This window comes from Colias philodice, chromosome 18 (assembly GCF_061535455.1).
Source record: "Colias philodice isolate Cphi_HAF_F1 chromosome 18, ilColPhil1 Martin Lab GWU primary, whole genome shotgun sequence".
In the NCBI taxonomy this organism is placed as follows: domain Eukaryota; kingdom Metazoa; phylum Arthropoda; class Insecta; order Lepidoptera; family Pieridae; genus Colias; species Colias philodice.
Genome location: NC_143103.1, coordinates 8056378 through 8078110, shown reverse-complemented (window position 1 = coordinate 8078110; position 21733 = coordinate 8056378). Strand labels below are relative to the sequence as shown.

General features: G+C 33.9%; 1 protein-coding gene across 1 annotated transcript; it reads left to right on the top strand.

The window, feature by feature from the left end:
• Window positions 1-4207: 4207 nt before the first annotated feature.
• On the top strand, window positions 4208-20202 carry LOC149480627 (post-GPI attachment to proteins factor 6). The gene is made up of 4 exons (XM_089706801.1): window positions 4208-4642; window positions 6263-6511; window positions 17783-18922; window positions 19350-20202. Exons 1-4 carry the CDS (start codon window positions 4357-4359, stop codon window positions 20069-20071), a joined length of 2397 nt encoding a protein of 798 aa, XP_089562927.1. The 5' UTR covers window positions 4208-4356; the 3' UTR covers window positions 20072-20202.
• The last annotated feature ends 1531 nt before the right edge of the window (window positions 20203-21733 follow it).

Genomic DNA, 21733 nt, shown 5'->3' with positions numbered 1-21733 from the left:
GATTAGTGTTGCCAACAGAAATTAATGTAAATACTTGGAAACGTGGCCTATTGATATGATTTTTTTGTGATAACTTATTGTAGAGCCATTTTAATAGGCAACATTTGACAGTTCAACAAAATTCAACAACGTATCCTAGTAACCACGACATAGAATAACATGATATTTCGTTTTGTTAGAACTGCACATTTGTTTAACTTTTTTCAATTACGATTACATATTTATAATAATAATGACCGATAGAAGTAATTTTAGGACTTGATTTTACTGATAAACCATTCTAAACATAATGAAAAATTTCTGATTTAAAGAACTGACGTCGCTACAATTTTGTGTCAATAAACCTTTTTTCTTTTTAAATACCAGAGACGTTACTCTAAAAATCGAAATCTGACATCTAGAATCGAATGCATTGATTACTTGGGAATAAAAATTATCATAAATTATTGACATGTGTTTCAAGTTCGATTGACAAATGTTTCAAGTCCGTATCGATTAATTCACTTTAATCGATGTTTTTAAGCAGGTTACCACCCTATGAAGATAAAATTGATAGACGTCAAATGTTGCCTATTAAATTGGCTCTACTATAGTGAGTACATGAGCAAGCAAGAAACGGTTATTTTTGATTTTTATGTACACAGGAAATCCCAATTATCATTACTTTTGGATCAACCTTGTACACATGGACAGTTTATATTCAGAAGTTATTATTTTAAAAGAACTCCAAGGCGAATTGTTGAATAACACAGATTTTATGCAAAAGTCCACTGCAGAAAAATGGCAATTTATTTAAAAAAAATATCTTGACGAATTTGTTTGTTTAAAAAAAAATGATTAGCTATATAGAAAACTACTCTCTGTTCCCGCCACTTTAGCATTTACTGAAAGAGTCTTTTCGGTCATGAATGTGAAGTGGCGGGAAGAGAGAAACCGAGCTTCATTAAAAATTAATTAAAAATGAGCTCTTGAAATATATAAATTTAGATTTGGAATGTTTGGATTCATATAATTCATTTAAAAATAATGAAAAATTCTTAGTTACTGCAAAAAGTACAAAAAAATACATTTTTAAAAATATTTATTTACTCTTTATTTACCTCCTTTAAAATCAGATATACTCTATTACTTCAAATAAAAGTTGGCAACCCTAGGCCCTAGCCATGCTTGATGCGCGCACGATCGTCAGTAGGATACATCCAGCACCGCGGCCTTGAGCCGACGTACGTCGGGGATTGACCGTGAATAAGACGCTTTAATGATAATGACATAATATTTTGATTCCTAAAAGCAGCGAACATTTTAAAAGGAATAGAATATGGACTAGAATTTGAAAGGACCTGTTGTAATTAATGCCCTAGTTGTAATATTATGGATTTTTCTAATCTAATACAGAATGCGCGCTAGGAGATTTATTTTTAAATTCAATGTGTTATTCAAAATACAATACTTATAATACAAACTGAAATTGTTGCTGTGGTTTGTTGAAACGCTTCTATGCTTCTAAGTTCTAATTTAAAAAATATTCAGTAGGAGCTTAGTAACGAATTATGTATATGTTTAATGTAATTTAACAATTTTATTGAGAAAAATATAATATACAGGGTGTAATTAGGGTTGCCAACCGTACTATAATATATAGTATTGTACTATATTTCGGGTCTGCGTACTATATACTGTTGAAAACATATATAGTACGCAAAAATACTATATTTTCAACACCGACAAATGTAACAAACAAATCCTTCATTAAAAAAAAATAAGAACGCGCCTATTCATTGTTAAGATGGCTAAGTCATATAAGTATAAGTATAAGTGGCGAGAAGAAAGAAACAGAAGTAGTGTATCATTGATAAAAAATGAGCTTTTGATTTATATTAATCTAAAAATTGAATGTGACAATTTAAAACAAAGTTGCTTTCACTGTCCCTATGTCCCTATGTATTATGTATGCTTTAATCTTTAAAACTACGCAACGGATTTTGATGCGGTTTTTTTTAATAGATAGAGTGATTCAAGAGGAGGGTTTTAGTATATATTTATTATGTTTTAGGCAAAGCGGGCGAAGCCGCGGGCGGAAAGCTAGTTTATTTTAAACAAAAAGCTGACACAGTGCAAGAAGTGCAAAAAATATAGTATTTATAAAAATAATAATAGTTTAAAAAAACTAAAAAACTCGCTTTTAGGTCGGTTTTCTATAAAAAGCGTATTTTTTATTTTTTTTTAACCATTATTTATTTTATCAAATTAGTGTATTGTCATCGGTCCTCAATAAATCTACAAAGTTTGAACGAAATCTAGCCGTTTAAAGTGGGTCAAAATCGCGCCCAAAGAAGTCGGTTACAAACATTCAGGTGAAGCTAATATAAAGCGTGTAATAAAATATATTTGTCTATTTTTTTGTATTTCCCATTAAATACTATATTTTTTTTAAATGTACTATATTTTTTACACCTTATTTTGGAAAATACTATATTTTGATGATGAAATGTTGGCAACCCTAGGTGTAATCGTTAAGTGTGCACAGGCGATTTTTCCTTAAGTATTACAGATAACAAAAAACTTTAAACTGATATCGAAAGTACTTAACCTAATGAGTAAAATGGCCGTTATAAATTTTTAAAAATAAATCGAGAAATATCAAAAAAAATTATCTTTAAACCCTCCCATACATTAAGTATGAAATATGAATATCCCGTATACATTTAATATGAAAGATTTTAGCTTTCTTTTTCTTTTTTGGTTTTCTGCTTTAATTACTTCGCAAATTTGAAGTGGCATTTTTCACGCTTTTCCGGACATTTTCACGCATTTTCCGGATATTTGCCGGGGATTTACCGAGCATTTTCTCGACATTTTCCAGGCTTTTTCCGGGATTTTCCAGACATTTTCCGGGAATTTCCCAGGCATTTTCCGGGGATTTTCCGAGCATTTCCCGGGGATTTTCCGGATGTTTCCCAGACATTTTCCGGACATTTCCCTGGCATTTTCCGGGGATTTTCCACGCAATTCCCAGGCATTTTCCGGACATTTCTCAGGCATTTTCATATACAGACGTTATATTTCATTTCATTTATTTTAGCATATACAGACGCTCCGATTTGGTTGGTGCCAACCATCCGACCACGACCAAATCGGAAAGTGTAGAGAGCGGTCGGTCCGACATAATTATTATTAATATTGGTTTGACGTGGTCGGATGCGCCAGCAATACCGACCAAACCAACTTCCTATCCGATCCAACCAAATTGGAACGTTTGGAAGCTTTGTTCTGACCAAATCGGCTCATTCCATAGAGTAATATAGGTAATTGACTCATTCACATTCGCAACGCCGCCGGTGTAGGACGTCAACATGAACGCCGAGGGAGTTACGGTCACCGAACGTGACATATTAATAAAATTACTGGAACTATATGAAGACTTTCCCTGTTTGTGGGACTTAAGTAACAAAGATTACGCAAATAGAGATGCCAGAAATCAAGCGTATTTTATTATGTTAGAAGTATTAAAAAAAATTGACAGTGCGGCTACATTAAAAACCTTAAAAAATAAGTTATAAGAGCCGCATATGACTGTAATTTTTCTATTTCTATAGTAGAATTTAGCCCATTCTCTTCGTACTATGGTCAACTGACATATTACTCTATGGTCAACTGACTGCTGGAAGGCCAACCGTCGGACAATCTGTAGCAATGTTGGAATGGTTGCCATGTCGGTTCCAATTTGGTTGGCACCAACCAAATCGGAGCGTCTGTAGATGCTATAACGATTACACCCTGTATACGTAAGTGCTTCGTAAGTGTTAACAAAGCTTAATTTTTACTTCGGTACAACGGTTGTACGGTTGTACTTAGTTATATCTATTATTAATAGATACTACGCTTTATGAGTAGCTATTTTATTTACCCTTTATTTACCAGTTCGATGCTGTAACTTATTTATGTACCTTTAACAACAAATTTTATTTATTTACTTAGCGCAACCTGCTGGTGCGTTTCACGTTCCAATTAATAGATATATTTATAGATGCTATAAGCATCAGCATAAATCGGCATTGTGCGGCACTGAGTCGCATTATGCTCTGTAATTGGAAAACGGGGAATATGTGTGATCAACTGTCAATGTCTACGTCGTGTGTTATCTGTCGACTGTCACATTCAGAAATGAAAATTCAAAATTATTACAGTTCTGTCAAAGGAATGTTGTAATGTAGACGTTTGTAAATTTAAAACATTCGTGCATTTTTTTAAGACTAATTCTTCATAATAATTGAAAAAGAAAGATTTACATTATTGTCTTAAAATATATACTAGTTCAATGGTTATTATTCCCTTTAGTTAAGTTTGTGCTGTGAAATGGAACTTTATTTCTTGATTTTGCTTTTGTGTTTTGTGACCGGCAATAATGATAAACAAAAAGAAACTGAAGACGAAATAAAGAGGAGGAGGATAATCGAGCAATTGACCAAGACGCGAACTGTGATTTTGGACGACTACCAGTTCGTTACAAGACAAATCGCTACAGATGTTTTTATGTACCGCGGTTATCGAACTGTTTCAGTGATTTTCTTTCGTATTATGAGTGATGTTTCTGTGGCGCGGTTTACGTTGCAATCTGAAGAGCTTCACTTAAATAATATTGGTAAGTTTCTTTAAATTATATATAGAAAATAATATTGAAGTAGAAATATGTTAGACCGGGAGATACTGACACAAAATTTCGAGTCATTTGTAACAGGATGGCGGTTCTACAGGGGTCTTAGTACGCAATGATAAAAAGAAAAATGATGGTGTGATCGCTGGTATCGGTGGTTTAGTCGCGTGGGCGTTAGCCGAACTCGTCGGAAAAATAGCGAAAGTCAAACGATTTGTAACACAAAAATTTTAGTATTTACCGATAGCACATAAAAAAGAAGTAGGCGGTAGTGTCATGCCATACTTTTCCGGTGTGACTTACAGCCCGCCATACCGACGCGAATATGTTGATTTAAATAAAACAATTATTCAACCATTTGTACCAGGCTAACTTTTGCACAGGTAACCATCGTCGTGCAGCCATTTACGAAAATCGCCATGCCATACTTTTCGGACGATTCCAAATGGTCGCCATACCGCCGAAAATCTGCAAAAATAATTTATTTCGCCAAACTTTTTGTACCAGTATTGCATTTGGATTTTTGGAGAGTATTTGATAAAATGTGACCATTATTATATTTGCCATACTTCTAGTAGGGGGAAAAAGTGCTGTCATACTTGAAAAATTAATTTAGTATTAATTTATATAAGTGAAGATTTCCAACACCTAGATCTTTGAAATTTTGTATTTATATTCTTTGATCCTCAAACTTCCAGGAAAAATAAGTGCCATACTGTTACAAATCGTTTGACTTTCGCTATTTTCCGACGAGTTCGACTAACGCCCACGCGACTAAGCCGCCGGTACCAGCGTTCACACCATCATTTTTCTTTTTCTCATTGCGTACTAAGAACCCTGTAGAACCGCCATCCTGTTACAAATGACTCGAAATTTTGTGTCAGTATCTCCCGGTCTATGTATAAATGTTACAGTCACCTAGTTAAGTCAGCTGTTTAAATCTGAATCATCAAGATGTATCATTTAAGTAAAAACAATTTAAAAAGCCAAAAGAATTAAGAGGGCCCAGGCTATGAATGATAGCTCTATCAACTGATATGTATTGCATTTTCAATATTAAGGTTTAAATTGAATACTGAATCCGTTCTTTATACAATTGTGTGACTGTGACATTAGCTTAATAGTTTATTCCATAAATCTAATTTCAATTGATACAAAGCTTATAGATTTTAATAAATAGACTAACTAACAGATAAGCTTATGAGATAACTGACAGATAAGCTGCGGATTCATGAGATAACTATCTATTTTTCATGAATAAATAACTTATCTATTGGTATTATAGCTATCAAAAGATATGAGAATAAAAACTTAAATTCATAGGAAACTATAAGATAATCTCTTTGAAAAAAGGTCCCTTAGGATATGATTTATATTAATATACTAGCGGTCCGCCCCGGCTTCGCCCGTGGTACATATGAAAAATAGATGTTGGCCGATTCTCAGACTTACCCGATATGCACAGAAAATTTCATGAGAATCGGTCCACCCGTTTCGGAGGAGTATGCAGACTAACATTGTGACACGAGAATTTTATATATAAGATGTAGATTGACCATTCACAAAATTCATGGGTCCAGGTAGTATTTATATCTAATTGAATTATAGGGTCATGCAGTCCACAGGAAGTAGTGATCAACTTGAAGCCTGGCTCATATCCTGCTGTCAATCCAGATGGCTACGATTTTCCGAAAAACTTCATAGATCCAGATGCAAGGGAAGAAATGCATACTATAGAACTCTTGTCGGACGGCAAGAATGCAAGCTATATAATAAATAATCCAAAACCTGATATTTGGTACGCTTTAGTGTACATAAAATGGCAGGATCCGAGTACTCAGAAAGTTGAGCAGGAAGGTAAGATTTATCATCTAATTTATTTTATCCAACCTTCTGTTTAATTACTTTCAAACAAAATAATGATAGCTGGAGAATAAAAGTTACTGTGTTGAGAGCCTTTTTGATGATTTAAAAAAAACACGAAGGTACAACTAGAAAATATATAAAATAACCAGCTGTCCCGGCTAACGTTGTTCTGCCTTACTCTTATCACTTAGGGGTATGAAAAATAGATGTTGGCCGATTCTCAGATCTACCTAATAGGCACACAAAATTTCATGAGAATCGGTTCAGCCGTTTTGGAGGAGTATGGCAACTAACATTGTGACAAGACAATTTTATATATAGAGATAGTGCTAAATAATTCACAATGAACAGCAAAATAAGAGCTTTTAAAATTCATTAAAATCGGTCCAGCCATTAAGCAGGAGTCCAGTGACAAACATAAATAAATATGGACAATGATTCCATACTTGTAAATAGGCCAGATACATTAAATAAAGTGATTGTGCGAGTTGTATTGGGTAATTCAGTTTTGATTGTTGATAAGGACTCTGTTGTCCCCTTATCATTCAATAAAGAACATTAATAATCCATACATTTTTATGATAAGTTTTTTATATTTAATATTAGTTTGCATCACACGGCACAGTCGTACGTTGTTATATTTAGACCCCTTTTCAATTGCATTAAACACTAAGTTTGTTTTATTTAAGTAGTCACCAAAACGACTTTTGTGTCTCTTTCAAACTGTTTATTTTGTTTAACAAATATCTTTCTTACGAAATTTCTCATAAATAACTATGAAGTTGTGCATTGATAGCAATATATGTTCCGTCCAGTAGTCTGTCAGCATAGTTGGATGAATAAATGTTTGCGTTTGGGCTTGAAACCATTTCAGATCATGTACTGGTTTATTACATTATACATCATGCTGCTAAAATGTAACCAGTAACATGGCGAATTACGAACTTCGCTGTTGCTACGATGCAATAACCTACTTAGCATTTGACCCAATTCCATGGCCCCTTGTATCTTTTGTTCACCCTTTTTCTTCCACAACACTATTCGTACTCCCTTATTACTGACAATCACTTTAACTGTGGGAGTCAGTTCGGCACGAAATAGCTCAGCTCTGTGAAGTGTGAAGTCATCAATATCACTCTCACAGAAGATCTATATGAAATAGTTAGTTGCATGATAATGCTAGTTTCGTTCTCTTCTACTTCTTTCCCACGTCCCCAATCCCCTTCCTGATCTATTAATGAGGGCAAGCGAAATACAGTTACGCCACCACCGCGACCACCAGCTTTGCCAATGCCTTAAAATAAATCCTTTAACCAATATGGCCCCAAGCAACAAGTGCGCATTAAATCACTATGCACCGTGCTCTAAATTGTCCCCGTTGTGCATATTGGCTTGATTGTAATCACTTCCGTTGCACGGTTCAATTCACGTAGGTGTCCTGCCCACAGCCGCGAGGTTTCCGTCATTTGATAAAGTCAATTCAATTGAGAATCAGATGTCTGAGGTAATACTTGATTAATTAGGTGGAGTCACTAATACGTCTTCTTGTCGCTCAGAGGATTTTGTCTGCTAAAATGTGGAACTCACTTTTACCTATTCTTTGTAGTTTCCTATTCTTCCATACGATGCTTGTTAATTACTAGATAAAGCTATTTGGTCATCATCTTCAATTTATATCGCGTGGCATCTAATCCAGTAATTATGGAGATTGACCCAAATAAGCAAGCTTGCAGACCTTGACAATTTGAATTTTTTTAATATCAATCTTATAAAGCTTTTTTCGAGTTAACAGCACTTAAACTTATAGACTAGGTACGTAATTAAATCAATGCAAAATTTATTAGTATGTACTCTTACAATATGTACGTACTTATTTCATCACTGATATTATATTATAGTTTTTTGATAATTTTTATACTTCAGAAGAGTATTGAAATATTTATATACTGTACCCTACATCGTTGCTAGGTGCCACTTAAAACTAGTTTATAGCAATTTAGGCTAACATTAACGGACTCCGTTCGTGCTGGCTCAGACCTCTTTACTATAGTAGGAACCTGGTTTAAATTTTTTCTCGAATGAAAATAATAGTATAATAATCGCTCTTTTTTACATTGAGGAGATCTTTAAAGTACGTAATTTTTTTTTTGAGTCCACGTATGATCAGTCTACGAGTTTTTTTACACGCTTTATATTAGCTTCACCTGTATGTTTGTTTGTTTGTAACCGACTTCTTTGGGCGCGATTTTGACCCACTTTAAACGGCCAGATTTCGTTCAAACTTTGTAGATTTATTGAGGACCGATGACAATACACTAATTTGATAAAATTTTCCATTTTTTAGTTCGGTTTTCTATAAAAAGCGTGTTTTTTAGTTTTTTTAAACTATTATTATTCTAAGCCATACACAATAATATCGTAAGATGCAGGTACATGGGTTACATCTACATGTTTATATAATTATCGATAATAATCGATGAATATTTGCTTCCTTACTGTAATGTTTTAGCTCATAAAATTATAGTCCAATTATTATTATTGGGTTTTTAAATCTCATCCTGACAATGTTATAAAATACGAACTAAATTATAATAGCATGTAAGTAGGCACTGACCACATTTTCCTCATGTCTGCAATAATTTTTAATGTCATTGTTACCCTTTCTTGATTTTGCCTCATGCAATTTATGTGCATTAATTTTATTGAAATGTCGGTTATTTCAAATGTCGATCTCATGGATATGTAAATATTAGGACATCTGCATCGGTCCAATCGCTGTGTTTCTAGGAAGTCTGTCTGTTCGGCTAGGTAATAATTACTTTTTTTCCAATTGAAATAAACTTTTACCCCTTTTTAATTATTACACATATAACAAGTCATCCTGTCTTTCTGTGTTTTCATATTTCAAAATGTCAAGATTCATAATTACAGCTTCTATAAATTGTTTATGTTAGTGTTACTTTTCAATATCCATAGATCATATGTTATGATTATCATATGGTATGGACAATATTAGATAAACGAGCCAAAGGTTAGATAAGAGGCTACATCTGAGTGTATTGTGCAAAAAACTGCATTGAAAATTGAAATCGTGTTTGAATAACAATGGGCAATGTGCCAAGATATTCATCAAAATCAACTAAACTTCGGTTTATGTTCAACGGAATTTGTAATCTGTTTCAGAGTGTCAAGAAGACTTTTCCCTTTCTGCTCTAGAAGTGGTTATAAGAGTCTAGATTTTTTATAATACCTTGACAGGTAGCGCATTGCGTTGGCTATTCGTATACCTAGTGTATGAAAATATAATCTACACTAATATTATAAAGAGGAAAACTTTGTTTGTTTGATTGTAATGAATAGGCTCATAAACTACTGGACCGATTTTAAAAATTCTTTCACCATTCGAAAGCTACATTATCCATGAGTAATATAGGCTATATATCATCATGCTAAGACCAACAGGAGCGGAGTAATTCGGGTGAAACCGCGCGGCACAGCTAGTGACTAGTAAAGCGATAAAGTATTTAGATGCGGTTACGGTGTTATTAAGGCTGCAGTCTAGCAAAATTGCGTTTTCAACAAGTTATTTGACAATTTTTTCCCGGCTAATGAAATGATAAACTGATTTTTTTTTCTTGTTTATCAATTAGTGTTATATACGCAATGCGCGTGAATTTTTTCACATTTATAAAGTTACTTTATGTTACCTTAATCAGGCCTTCAAGATAAGTCTCTTTCCCCCAAAATCATTTCGAGCTAAGTTTGTGCACTCACTACGTTGCAACCGATTACAATTTACACAATCTGATCAGCGCATTATTATCCTTATATAGTCGTTATTAAAAACTGCTGAATACAATTGCCGAAAAACTTATGATTTTCTTAATTAGAACGTTATAAATTCATGAAATTTCCCATTTTTTGCCTTACAAAATCTATTGATAAATACTGCTAAAAGTTATTTTTTCCATTAATTTATTCGATTTGGTTGAAGACCAATGAGTATTAATCCTTTAAAATTTTTTTTTTTTTAATTTTGATAATTCTTTAAATATTAAAAAAATATTTAAAATAATTAGGAAAAATCCTAGCGAATTTCTTTAGTCGCGCTCCTTGGGCCGGAGCGTTCTGACGTGTGCTCTACGCTCGATTTTCCTTCATACCGAAGTGAAAGTTGCTCTACTTCATTAAATTTAATATTTTTGTTAATTGATTATTTTTATCTTAGTTTTGTGCAAATATTCGTATTTTTAAACATTTGATTTCGATATGGAAAATAAACGAAAAAAATACGCGTGTAACTACTAGAAAAAAAATTATCTTCGAACATAAAGTTAATGAAACCAAATAGATTGCAAAGGTGATTGGCAACAATTTCTTTATTTTACGGGGTGTCAGTAAAGGGATGTATATTTCTTTAAAACTAAAGTAAGCTCATAAATTTTCTTATAATATAATTTTTTTGAAGTTCCAAAAATGTTTATTTTTCATTTGAGAAATACGAAATATAATATAAACTTGTATTGAGAACTTGAACTTCCCATGTTCATCCGGGGAAATCCCCATACGGGGAAAATGATTTGTTTACTCCAAAATTGATCCGAGGTGTTTTAATTTTTTCTTCTAGTCATTTTCAGCGTAGCGGCATGTTGTTTGGTTATTAATTTTGTAACATAAATGCAGGATGTTGGTTTTATATTCTGATCTTACAGACGCGCTGACAAATTTAGTCCGCCATTTCTAGTTTAGTCTACCAACTCTAAGTACCAATATTAAAACGAATGGATTATCATCACATCATCAAAACTCAGATGTAATGGAAGATCACAATAACATAGAAAATTCAGTGGGTGTTGAGAACTAAACAAACAGAAGTAACAGAGACGCGAAGAATAAAAAAAGAGGACGAAAACGATAATTCGTTGATGCTTTCCCTTTTCGACATATTGTAAGGGTACATCACCAATCTGCAAAAAACAAAACTGATGATTCCCAATTGCTGATTAAAAATGAAAAACAAATAATTGACAACAGTGGTGAAAATTTGCTGATCACAATGAAACATCCTTCAGTTGTTGCAGATTTACTCATTTAAAATGTATCGGTGAACAGCGTAAAGGAGAGGAGGACAGGAAAACATTATGAATGTGAATGGTGGATTGTATACAGGGTGTAATCGATAAGTATGTGCAGGCGATTATGACGTTATTATTGCAGGTATCAAAAAACTTAAAACTGATATCGAAATTACTTTACCTAATGAGCAAAATGACAATAATAACTTTTTAAAAGTATAACGAGTAATATCTAAAAAATTTACTTTAAGTATACACTCCCATATCAAAAAGGGAAAATGGGACTAGTAGAAGTTAAATGTCTAATTCCGGCAAAAGACATGAATGCGGAAGATGCGGTTAAAAAAAATTTAATATTTGAAATACAATGCAAAAAATAACACTTTTGTCATAGATAAGAATCATGACTATTTTTTCCAAATTCAGGGACAACTAAACGTTGCAGAAGCAGAAGTCTGCTTATTTGCTGTTTGGACTGGAGTGAATCATTCGTTAAAAATAGAATATATAAAAAAGTATGTAACGTTTAGGCAAAATAAAATGATGGACCATTATCAAGATTTTACATAAATTTCCTACTGTCAGAATTGATTGATTCGAGACTTCAGCATTCGATGCCCATCAAGGACCCATCCTATATCATTCAAGCGATTGAAAAAAAAGAGATAAATCCAGTGCAACCGATAAAGCATCAGAATGCTAGCAAAAGATTTATTAGGTTTATCAATATAAATCTACAGGGTGTCCCACTATTGGTATACTAAGCGTGAAGGGACTTGTAGTCTTGCATACACTGATCATGTAAAAAATACTTAAACAACAAAATTAAGTCAAAAAAATTTCGATAAATTTTTCCTGAAAATTCATATTTTCTTCTCTAGCTTCGCGCAGCCGGCATATACTGCTTCTCTAATGTGAGCATTTTCTCTATGAAAACATAATCTTAAACGATAGCTCACGTACCGGTTGCAAAGTTAGGCGGGTTGCTTGTTATGGGTGTACACATAGAGTTTTAAAAATGAATCTATTTAAAAAAAAATCAGTCTGGAATTTTATAAGTATTTTTTACGTACTCAGCGTATGCAAAACTATAACCTCCTTTGTGCTTATTATACCAACAGTGGGACACCCTGTATATATTATACATAAATCATAATATAATAAATCTGTAGAAGACGCGAAGACTGACATCCGCGCGGACGGAGTCGCGGCGGAAGCTAGTCAGAAATAAATATCTTTTGTTTTTATTTGCGTATTTTTCTATTTTATAATTTTTTAACACAAACATTACATTTTTGGTTTTATGGCATTCAAATGCTTTATAAATATAAATTTTATAAAGAATAGAAAAAATTCGATCACGAGGCGGGACTCGAACCCGCATCCTTCGCGCCATTCCGGGGCGGATGCCTAACCAACTCAGCCACTCGTGACCCGCCAGAGCAATATGAAGCACTTTTCAATGTATTCACTGAAAAGTGCTTCATATTGGTTGAAATGGTTGTTAATCATCTCAATAGATGGCGCGCGGTGTGTCCCTTCAGACACATAAAACTGAAAGAATAGAATAAATTCGATTGCTCTGGCGGGTCACGAGTGGCTGAGTTGGTTAGGCATCCGCCCCGGAATGGCGCGAAGGATGCGGGTTCGAGTCCCGCCTCGTGATCGAATTTTTTCTATTCTTTATAAAATTTATATTTATAAAGCATTTGAATGCCATAAAACCAAAAATATAATTTCAACAACAAAGGTCGTGTTCCATCGTTACAATATTGTATTCACTGAAAAGTGCTTCATATTGGTTGAAATGGTTGTTAATCATCTCAATAGATGGCGCGCGGTGTGTCCCTTCAGACACATAAAACTGAAAGAATAGAATAAATTCGATTGCTCTGGCGGGTCACGAGTGGCTGAGTTGGTTAGGCATCCGCCCCGGAATGGCGCGAAGGATGCGGGTTCGAGTCCCGCCTCGTGATCGAATTTTTTCTATTCTTTATAAAATTTATATTTATAAAGCATTTGAATGCCATAAAACCAAAAATATAATTTCAACAACAAAGGTCGTGTTCCATCGTTACAATATTGTATTCACTGAAAAGTGCTTCATATTGGTTGAAATGGTTGTTAATCATCTCAATAGATGGCGCGCGGTGTGTCCCTTCAGACACATAAAACTGAAAGAATAGAATAAATTCGATTGCTCTGGCGGGTCACGAGTGGCTGAGTTGGTTAGGCATCCGCCCCGGAATGGCGCGAAGGATGCGGGTTCGAGTCCCGCCTCGTGATCGAATTTTTTCTATTCTTTATAAAATTTATATTTATAAAGCATTTGAATGCCATAAAACCAAAAATATAATTTCAACAACAAAGGTCGTGTTCCATCGTTACAATATTGTATTCACTGAAAAGTGCTTCATATTGGTTGAAATGGTTGTTAATCATCTCAATAGATGGCGCGCGGTGTGTCCCTTCAGACACATAAAACTGAAAGAATAGAATAAATTCGATTGCTCTGGCGGGTCACGAGTGGCTGAGTTGGTTAGGCATCCGCCCCGGAATGGCGCGAAGGATGCGGGTTCGAGTCCCGCCTCGTGATCGAATTTTTTCTATTCTTTATAAAATTTATATTTATAAAGCATTTGAATGCCATAAAACCAAAAATATAATTTCAACAACAAAGGTCGTGTTCCATCGTTACAATATTGTATTCACTGAAAAGTGCTTCATATTGGTTGAAATGGTTGTTAATCATCTCAATAGATGGCGCGCGGTGTGTCCCTTCAGACACATAAAACTGAAAGAATAGAATAAATTCGATTGCTCTGGCGGGTCACGAGTGGCTGAGTTGGTTAGGCATCCGCCCCGGAATGGCGCGAAGGATGCGGGTTCGAGTCCCGCCTCGTGATCGAATTTTTTCTATTCTTTATAAAATTTATATTTATAAAGCATTTGAATGCCATAAAACCAAAAATATAATTTCAACAACAAAGGTCGTGTTCCATCGTTACAATATTGTATTCACTGAAAAGTGCTTCATATTGGTTGAAATGGTTGTTAATCATCTCAATAGATGGCGCGCGGTGTGTCCCTTCAGACACATAAAACTGAAAGAATAGAATAAATTCGATTGCTCTGGCGGGTCACGAGTGGCTGAGTTGGTTAGGCATCCGCCCCGGAATGGCGCGAAGGATGCGGGTTCGAGTCCCGCCTCGTGATCGAATTTTTTCTATTCTTTATAAAATTTATATTTATAAAGCATTTGAATGCCATAAAACCAAAAATATAATTTCAACAACAAAGGTCGTGTTCCATCGTTACAATATTGTATTCACTGAAAAGTGCTTCATATTGGTTGAAATGGTTGTTAATCATCTCAATAGATGGCGCGCGGTGTGTCCCTTCAGACACATAAAACTGAAAGAATAGAATAAATTCGATTGCTCTGGCGGGTCACGAGTGGCTGAGTTGGTTAGGCATCCGCCCCGGAATGGCGCGAAGGATGAGGGTTCGAGTCCCGCCTCGTGATCGAATTTTTTCTATTCTTTATAAAATTTATATTTATAAAGCACTAGCGGTCCGCCCCGGCTTCGCCCGTGGTACATATTTACGTTTTCTCTACATAAAAACCATCCTCGTACTTCAAGGAATATAATAAAAAAAGAATTATCGAAATCGGTTCAGCCGTTCTCGAGTTATGCGCTTACCAACACATTTTGCGATTCATTTTTATATATAAGATTTGAATGCCATAAAACCAAAAATATAATTTCAACAACAAAGGTCGTGTTCCATCGTTACAATATTGTATTCACTGAAAAGTGCTTCATATTGGTTGAAATGGTTGTTAATCATCTCAATAGATGGCGCGCGGTGTGTCCCTTCAGACACATAAAACTGAAAGAATAGAATAAATTCGATTGCTCTGGCGGGTCACGAGTGGCTGAGTTGGTTAGGCATCCGCCCCGGAATGGCGCGAAGGATGCGGGTTCGAGTCCCGCCTCGTGATCGAATTTTTTCTATTCTTTATAAAATTTATACAAACATTACATTTTTTTTATTATATACAAAATTTGTTTATCCGTTTTATTAGTTAAACTGAACAACTTTCACTAAGAAACTTAGGTCGAAAAAAATGTATAGAGTTATGCATTTTGTATGGAAAGCTTATTTTTTTTATATTTCGTCCAAATTTCTTTGTAAAAGTTGATCAGTTATATAAACATGAAGTTGAAGATATCAATAGAAAGTATTCGCAAATTTTGTGTACTGATAAAAAAAAATCACCCGGTGTAATTTTCACGAAAATTGTTTCAAATTGTCATTTTTGGTACTTATTACGAATATTAAATTATACGAATGATTTAATTTTTAAAAATTAAGTGGAGCAACTTTCCCTTAGTACATTTGTATTATTTACATATAGGATGACAGGATGCATTTGTTTGCACTACTAGACCAAGCCCTTAAGTCAACATGTTTCTAATTAAATTATTTTCAATTTCTACGGTGTAAGAAATCTGAATTTAATCACAGATATTTTTCTGTATACTTTGACCTTAGATTACAAAATAAAAGACAGATGGAGCGTTGCCGAACTAAACCGAATGATTTATCGTCATTTTCAATAAAGCATGTGTGCTGTCATTTCGCCGCTGCACTGTACGTACACGGTGCTTCTGTGTGCGTGTAATGTTACCAGATATTGAAAAATTTCCCAAATTTTTCCCCGACTACGAAAAAAAGAGGGTTATGTTTTTCGAGTTTATGTATGTATGTATAATATTTCTTTGACACGCCCTGCAGTATAAACCGTTGGACCGATTTTGAGTTGTGAGGTTTCATTGCAATCATCTGAATTATTATGTTAGTGGCGGTAGTGACGTAGGCTACATACATAAATTAGCTGTCAAGTTTTAATTTTTATTTTAATATTATTTCGGGTTTGTTGATATTTTTTTTTAATATTGTAAAAATTCTTTTATTATATAAAGTACCTGCCTACTAAAGTTATATATGGACAAAATAATTGTATTCAATTTTTAATTAAATAAATTACATAAAAAATGTGTGCGTATACTAGTGTACACACGTAAGAAGTGAACTTCTGACCTTATTTTTCAAAAAATAATTTGCAACTTTACACAAATACGTCGGTCGAATCACGCGTGGTAGGGACAAGAAAAAGATGGCACTTAACGAAACGAAAAAATGTTACACTAAATTTTTTTCCAACCCCGATAAAGAAGTTTCACTTCAAAAATTTTCAATATTAACTATAATAATTATATTATTTTTTATTTTTCAAAATATATATGAATGCAAATAGCGGTACTTTTTAGTCGAGAATACGGGATATTTTATTTTCATTATAACCATCATAGAGTTCACATAAATTAAATCGCTAGCGAAAACGACTTTGGCGTTTTTAAGCTTTATAAAAGTAACAAAATAATGTATTACTTATGCTTATTAAAATAATCTAATAATGATCATGAACCTTTAGTGCACTTTACAAATAATCACATTCACGGTCGAAAAATCCAACAGCATTACCCTGAAGATCTTTTAACCGTTTTACCGTTTTACCAATAAAAATGGCAAATTCATTTTCAAAATACTGGCAACATACGTTGAAGTTTTGTATTCCTTCATATCTGTAAAATTATTATTCGTATAAAGAAATAAATCAGCCAAATAATCTACAGAAAACCTGTGAAACGATGTTTTATCTTTTTTTTTGTTTTCGGGAACAAATTTTACAGCGTTTTATTATCACAAGACAGCATTTTTTTTACTAAAATTGCAAACCCTTTTTGACGTATTGCATGACACTATATGCGCTATAGCACTGGAGCAGCGACGTATTTGCTTTTGATTTCGTATTTTCTTTGACAAGGGCGACGGGCGGTTGTCATGCTCCATCTGTATTTTATTTTGTAATCTAAGACTTTGACAATAATATGCTGTACCTAAATAAGTAGTCTTCTAGCTTTATTCTTTTCTTAAGCTTATAAGTCTTTATGGTCTGGTTAACTATGGGCTATGATGCGAAATAGTAATTACCATAATGTGTTTTTTTATTGTTTTATTCTTAATCAATTCAAAAAATAATTATCTCTAAGGAACTCTTACTATAATTTCGTTTATTTGTCAAGATGATATTCATGTATTATTTTTAATATTACAGGTCTCGTTGCCGATTGTCATACCATACTATACACAGATCTACAAGTCAAGAAGGAAGAGAATATCAAAATCATTAACTGTTATAATCCCTTGACCATAGACTACGATCACATACCGGCGTTATACAAGTGTATGGCCACAGACGATGCAGACCCAATAAGTTTAAATATAACGATCACAAATACTCACGTTAATAACTCCCAAATAACATTTCAAGTGCAGCCATTGTCTCTACCTTCTAACGATAATTTTATTTTATACTGTGTTTTCGATCCAAGACTGAACAACACACCAACTATCACATACGATTCTTCGCCCAGCTCCTGGCATTATATTAAAGTCGATTATGCGAGCGGTAACACGTCGGACATAGCGAATTGTGAATCATATTTAAGAGATTTTGAAGAAACAGTCAATCAGACAATTGTGGACCTTATGCGGGACGACAAAGGGAGGTTTTTCACATACGACTTTGGATTGCCAACCACAGATCTCCAAGATGCAACTAGCTTAGTGAATATCACATCACAAGAAATAAAATCGTTGAGATTCAAAGTGAATGACTTCATCGATATTGGAGGTAATTTAGTAATCGAAGCTAGTCTTTTGATGAGTTTAAAGTATTACGTAGGTTATAAAAGAGAACGTGTGAAGGACACTCTTCTCGCCTTTACGGAAGAGAATCAGTTTTTCAAGACAGTAATTTGTATGGATATCGGTCACCCGAGCGTGCCATTGGAGTCTGGAGAGTGCAAATTCAACGATAAAGTGAAGCCCGCGTTATTTGTGCTGAACAGCACAGATTCAGACTCGATATACGAGAAAGTTCTGATCCCATATCCGGACAGTGGGACGTGGTATTTGACGTTCCGTTTGTTCTGCGACAAGGTGGTTTGTCCTTGTAGGACTTCGGATAACGGGACGAAGTATTATGTTCCTACGTCTGAGAGTGTAGAGGTGGAGTCTAGTACATTCTCGAATGTGACTAGGAAAGGGGAATCTGACTGTAACGCTACGGTGGTGCTCTCAATATCTTCGACTTCGTGTTTAAATAACCGCTGCAGTAACCATGGAACATGTGGCTTAAACACGTACGGTGGTCTCGTGATGTCCTTCTGTTCGTGCTCGGCGGGTTATGGAAGTAAGTTTTCATTTTTATATTTATATTTAGTTTATTCATTGATTATTTATTCATTTTTGTTGGGTGGTCCAGAAAAACTTATTTGCTCAGTGTTTCATTTGAAATATACGCATGCACCACCCTGTTTCTATTTTAGGAGTATTGATTTAAGGCTTAAGTTGAGAATGCACAACTTGATCAGGCATATTTGATTTATAACTTTAATTGCCATGCCATTCACTTAATAGTCAAAACAGACAATTTCACGTGTATCCAAATTATCACACAGTAAAAAGTTCATATACAAATTTCACCAACAAAATAAACGATGTTTACAAGGAGATTTTATCTAGCAAAACAGCTTTTTTGTTAATTTACCATATTTCAATAAAAACATTGTTTATTTTGTCGGTGAAATCGTTTGTTACAGAACAAAATAATGTTTCAGGTTGGGACTGCTCAGATGCATCAAGAATGGACAGCAGGGCGTACATGCTCGTATCTGTCCTATTACTGACCCTTAGCAACTTACTCTTTCTTTTCTCTATTTACGTTGCAAGCATTCGGTATTATTACACTGAGGCAATGATGTACGCCTTTACCATGTTCTTTTCGAGTTTCTACCACGCGTGCGACGCTCCAGCCCAAGTTGCTTATTGTATTACGAGGGGTAATATTCTGCAATTTGGAGACTTCTACTGTGGTCTCATGTCGTTCTGGGTTACCCTCCTCGCAATGAGCATAATTGGCGACAAGTTGAGATCGTCTTTACAATTGATAGGAGCTATCATCGTAGCTTTATTGACCACCTGGAACATGCATTCGTTTGTCTCTTTCTTACTCCCCGTTGCGGTGGGCGTGTTTGTATTGTTCCTATCGTGGTATATAGACTATAAGAAAATCAAGTGTATGAGGTATCCCAGGTCGTATTACACCAAATATCTACCGTGTGGTGTTGTTTTAGTGACTATAGGTCTGATTTGTTACGCGTTTCTACAGACTGAACAAAATTATAAAATAGTGCATTCTCTATGGCACGCGATTATAGCTGTCAGTGTCGTATTTTTGTTGCCAGACGCGAAAAGAACTGATATCAATCCTTTTGTACCGATTCCCGGTTTTTGTTGGACGCCTTTTAATAATTTATTTAAGAGAAGGCAGGATCAATAGCGTTTAGCGTGTAGTTTTATACATATATGACATTAAGTCAAATTATTTTTAAAAATATTATGTATTGTTGTAGCGTAGCGTAAGTAGTAAGTGATTTTAAGCGTAGCTGAAAGATTTTATACATTGGTAATTTAGAATAGAAACTTCATATTTTCATTTTTTTTTATTTGATTGCAAAAACGGTTAAATATAAATGTAGTAGTGGTGAATGAAAAATAGAGAAAAACACGTTTTTTGTACGTTATGTGTACTACATATTTAAAGAAGCTTTTGTTCTATTTTTGCTAAACCTAGTCAAGAAATGAAAGAAAGAAGAAAGAAAAGAAAGAAAGAAAAAATGTTTATGAAATGCATTATTTTTTATAATGAGTAAATTCAAAATTTTCACTTGCACCTTTAGTAATTCATAAATCATCAGATATGTATATAAAGTATGTAAATACAATTTTATTTAAAAAGAAAATCAAACGTTTATCTTAATTTATAAGTTACTATAAGTTACAGTTCAAAATAAGTACATTCAGAAGGCAATATATTGCAATATTTATTTATTTAGCGCAATGGATAGAATCCTTGCTTTTACATGCATAATGGTAATGTTTAATTTCTTGATGCTTTATTGTACTGACAAATGTACACAGTACAGAGTACCTTCATATAGTACAGATCTCTTAGGACTGTTTTGGAAATTTGGAGGTTATATTATATGAGGCCATATTTGCATTTAAAAATGAATCATGCAATTTTAATTTATTAGAACATAGTTAGGTATATTATTTGAATTATAGAATTATTTAAAAGCGCTTGTTAGTATTGACACGCTTAGAATTATTTCCTGATTGTGTCATTTTTAACTAAACCAGTTATTGCATTTTAACCTTGATTATTTAAATCGTGCTTGTTTTGGTGTAGGTGCATCAATGTTACCTATAACCTATTGCTTCAAGGTCAACTCTAGGGTAAAAATATACGTTTCAAACCGACTTCAAAACTAAGGAGGCACTATGAACTTGATATATAGAAAAGACATTATGTATTTTTTATGTAACAAGTTCTAGGAATTGAGGAGTTACCTTTGGCATTCCGACCATTTTTTGTAGGATTAGGTTTATGATAAGTAAATTGTTTGTATTATCTGTGTATAAATACATAATACATAATAGATATAATAAAACTTTAATAAAAGCTCCTTAATGAATACAGACAAGTGATTAACTCATGCGAATTTCAGGGAAATACATAATAACAATTCAATTTAGATGTGTGTTAAATAGCATATTATGTAGTGTTAATTTTATAAATATAACCTATTGAATTAAAACGTATGTCCACTTGGGTGCCTTATATTGTTCTATTTCAATAGAAATGTATGTGTAATTAATAAAATTAAGATAACAGGATAATAGTGCTAGCTAAACTTATGTATATCCAGAAATCGTGGGAAGAGAATAAGTAACTGATGAGTTAATTGAAATAATTATCATGGCAAAAGAACCAGAATATTAATTGTCATAATAAGTAGAGTGCGTTTCACGAAAGAGTTCCCCTGCCGTTATGTTGGCATACCTGACTGTCAAAAACGTCAAAGAGCTTAGAAGCGTTACAGAGTTGTCGAGGTTTTCCGAGATTAATAAATGTTTTAGAGATTGGCATCATGCCGCA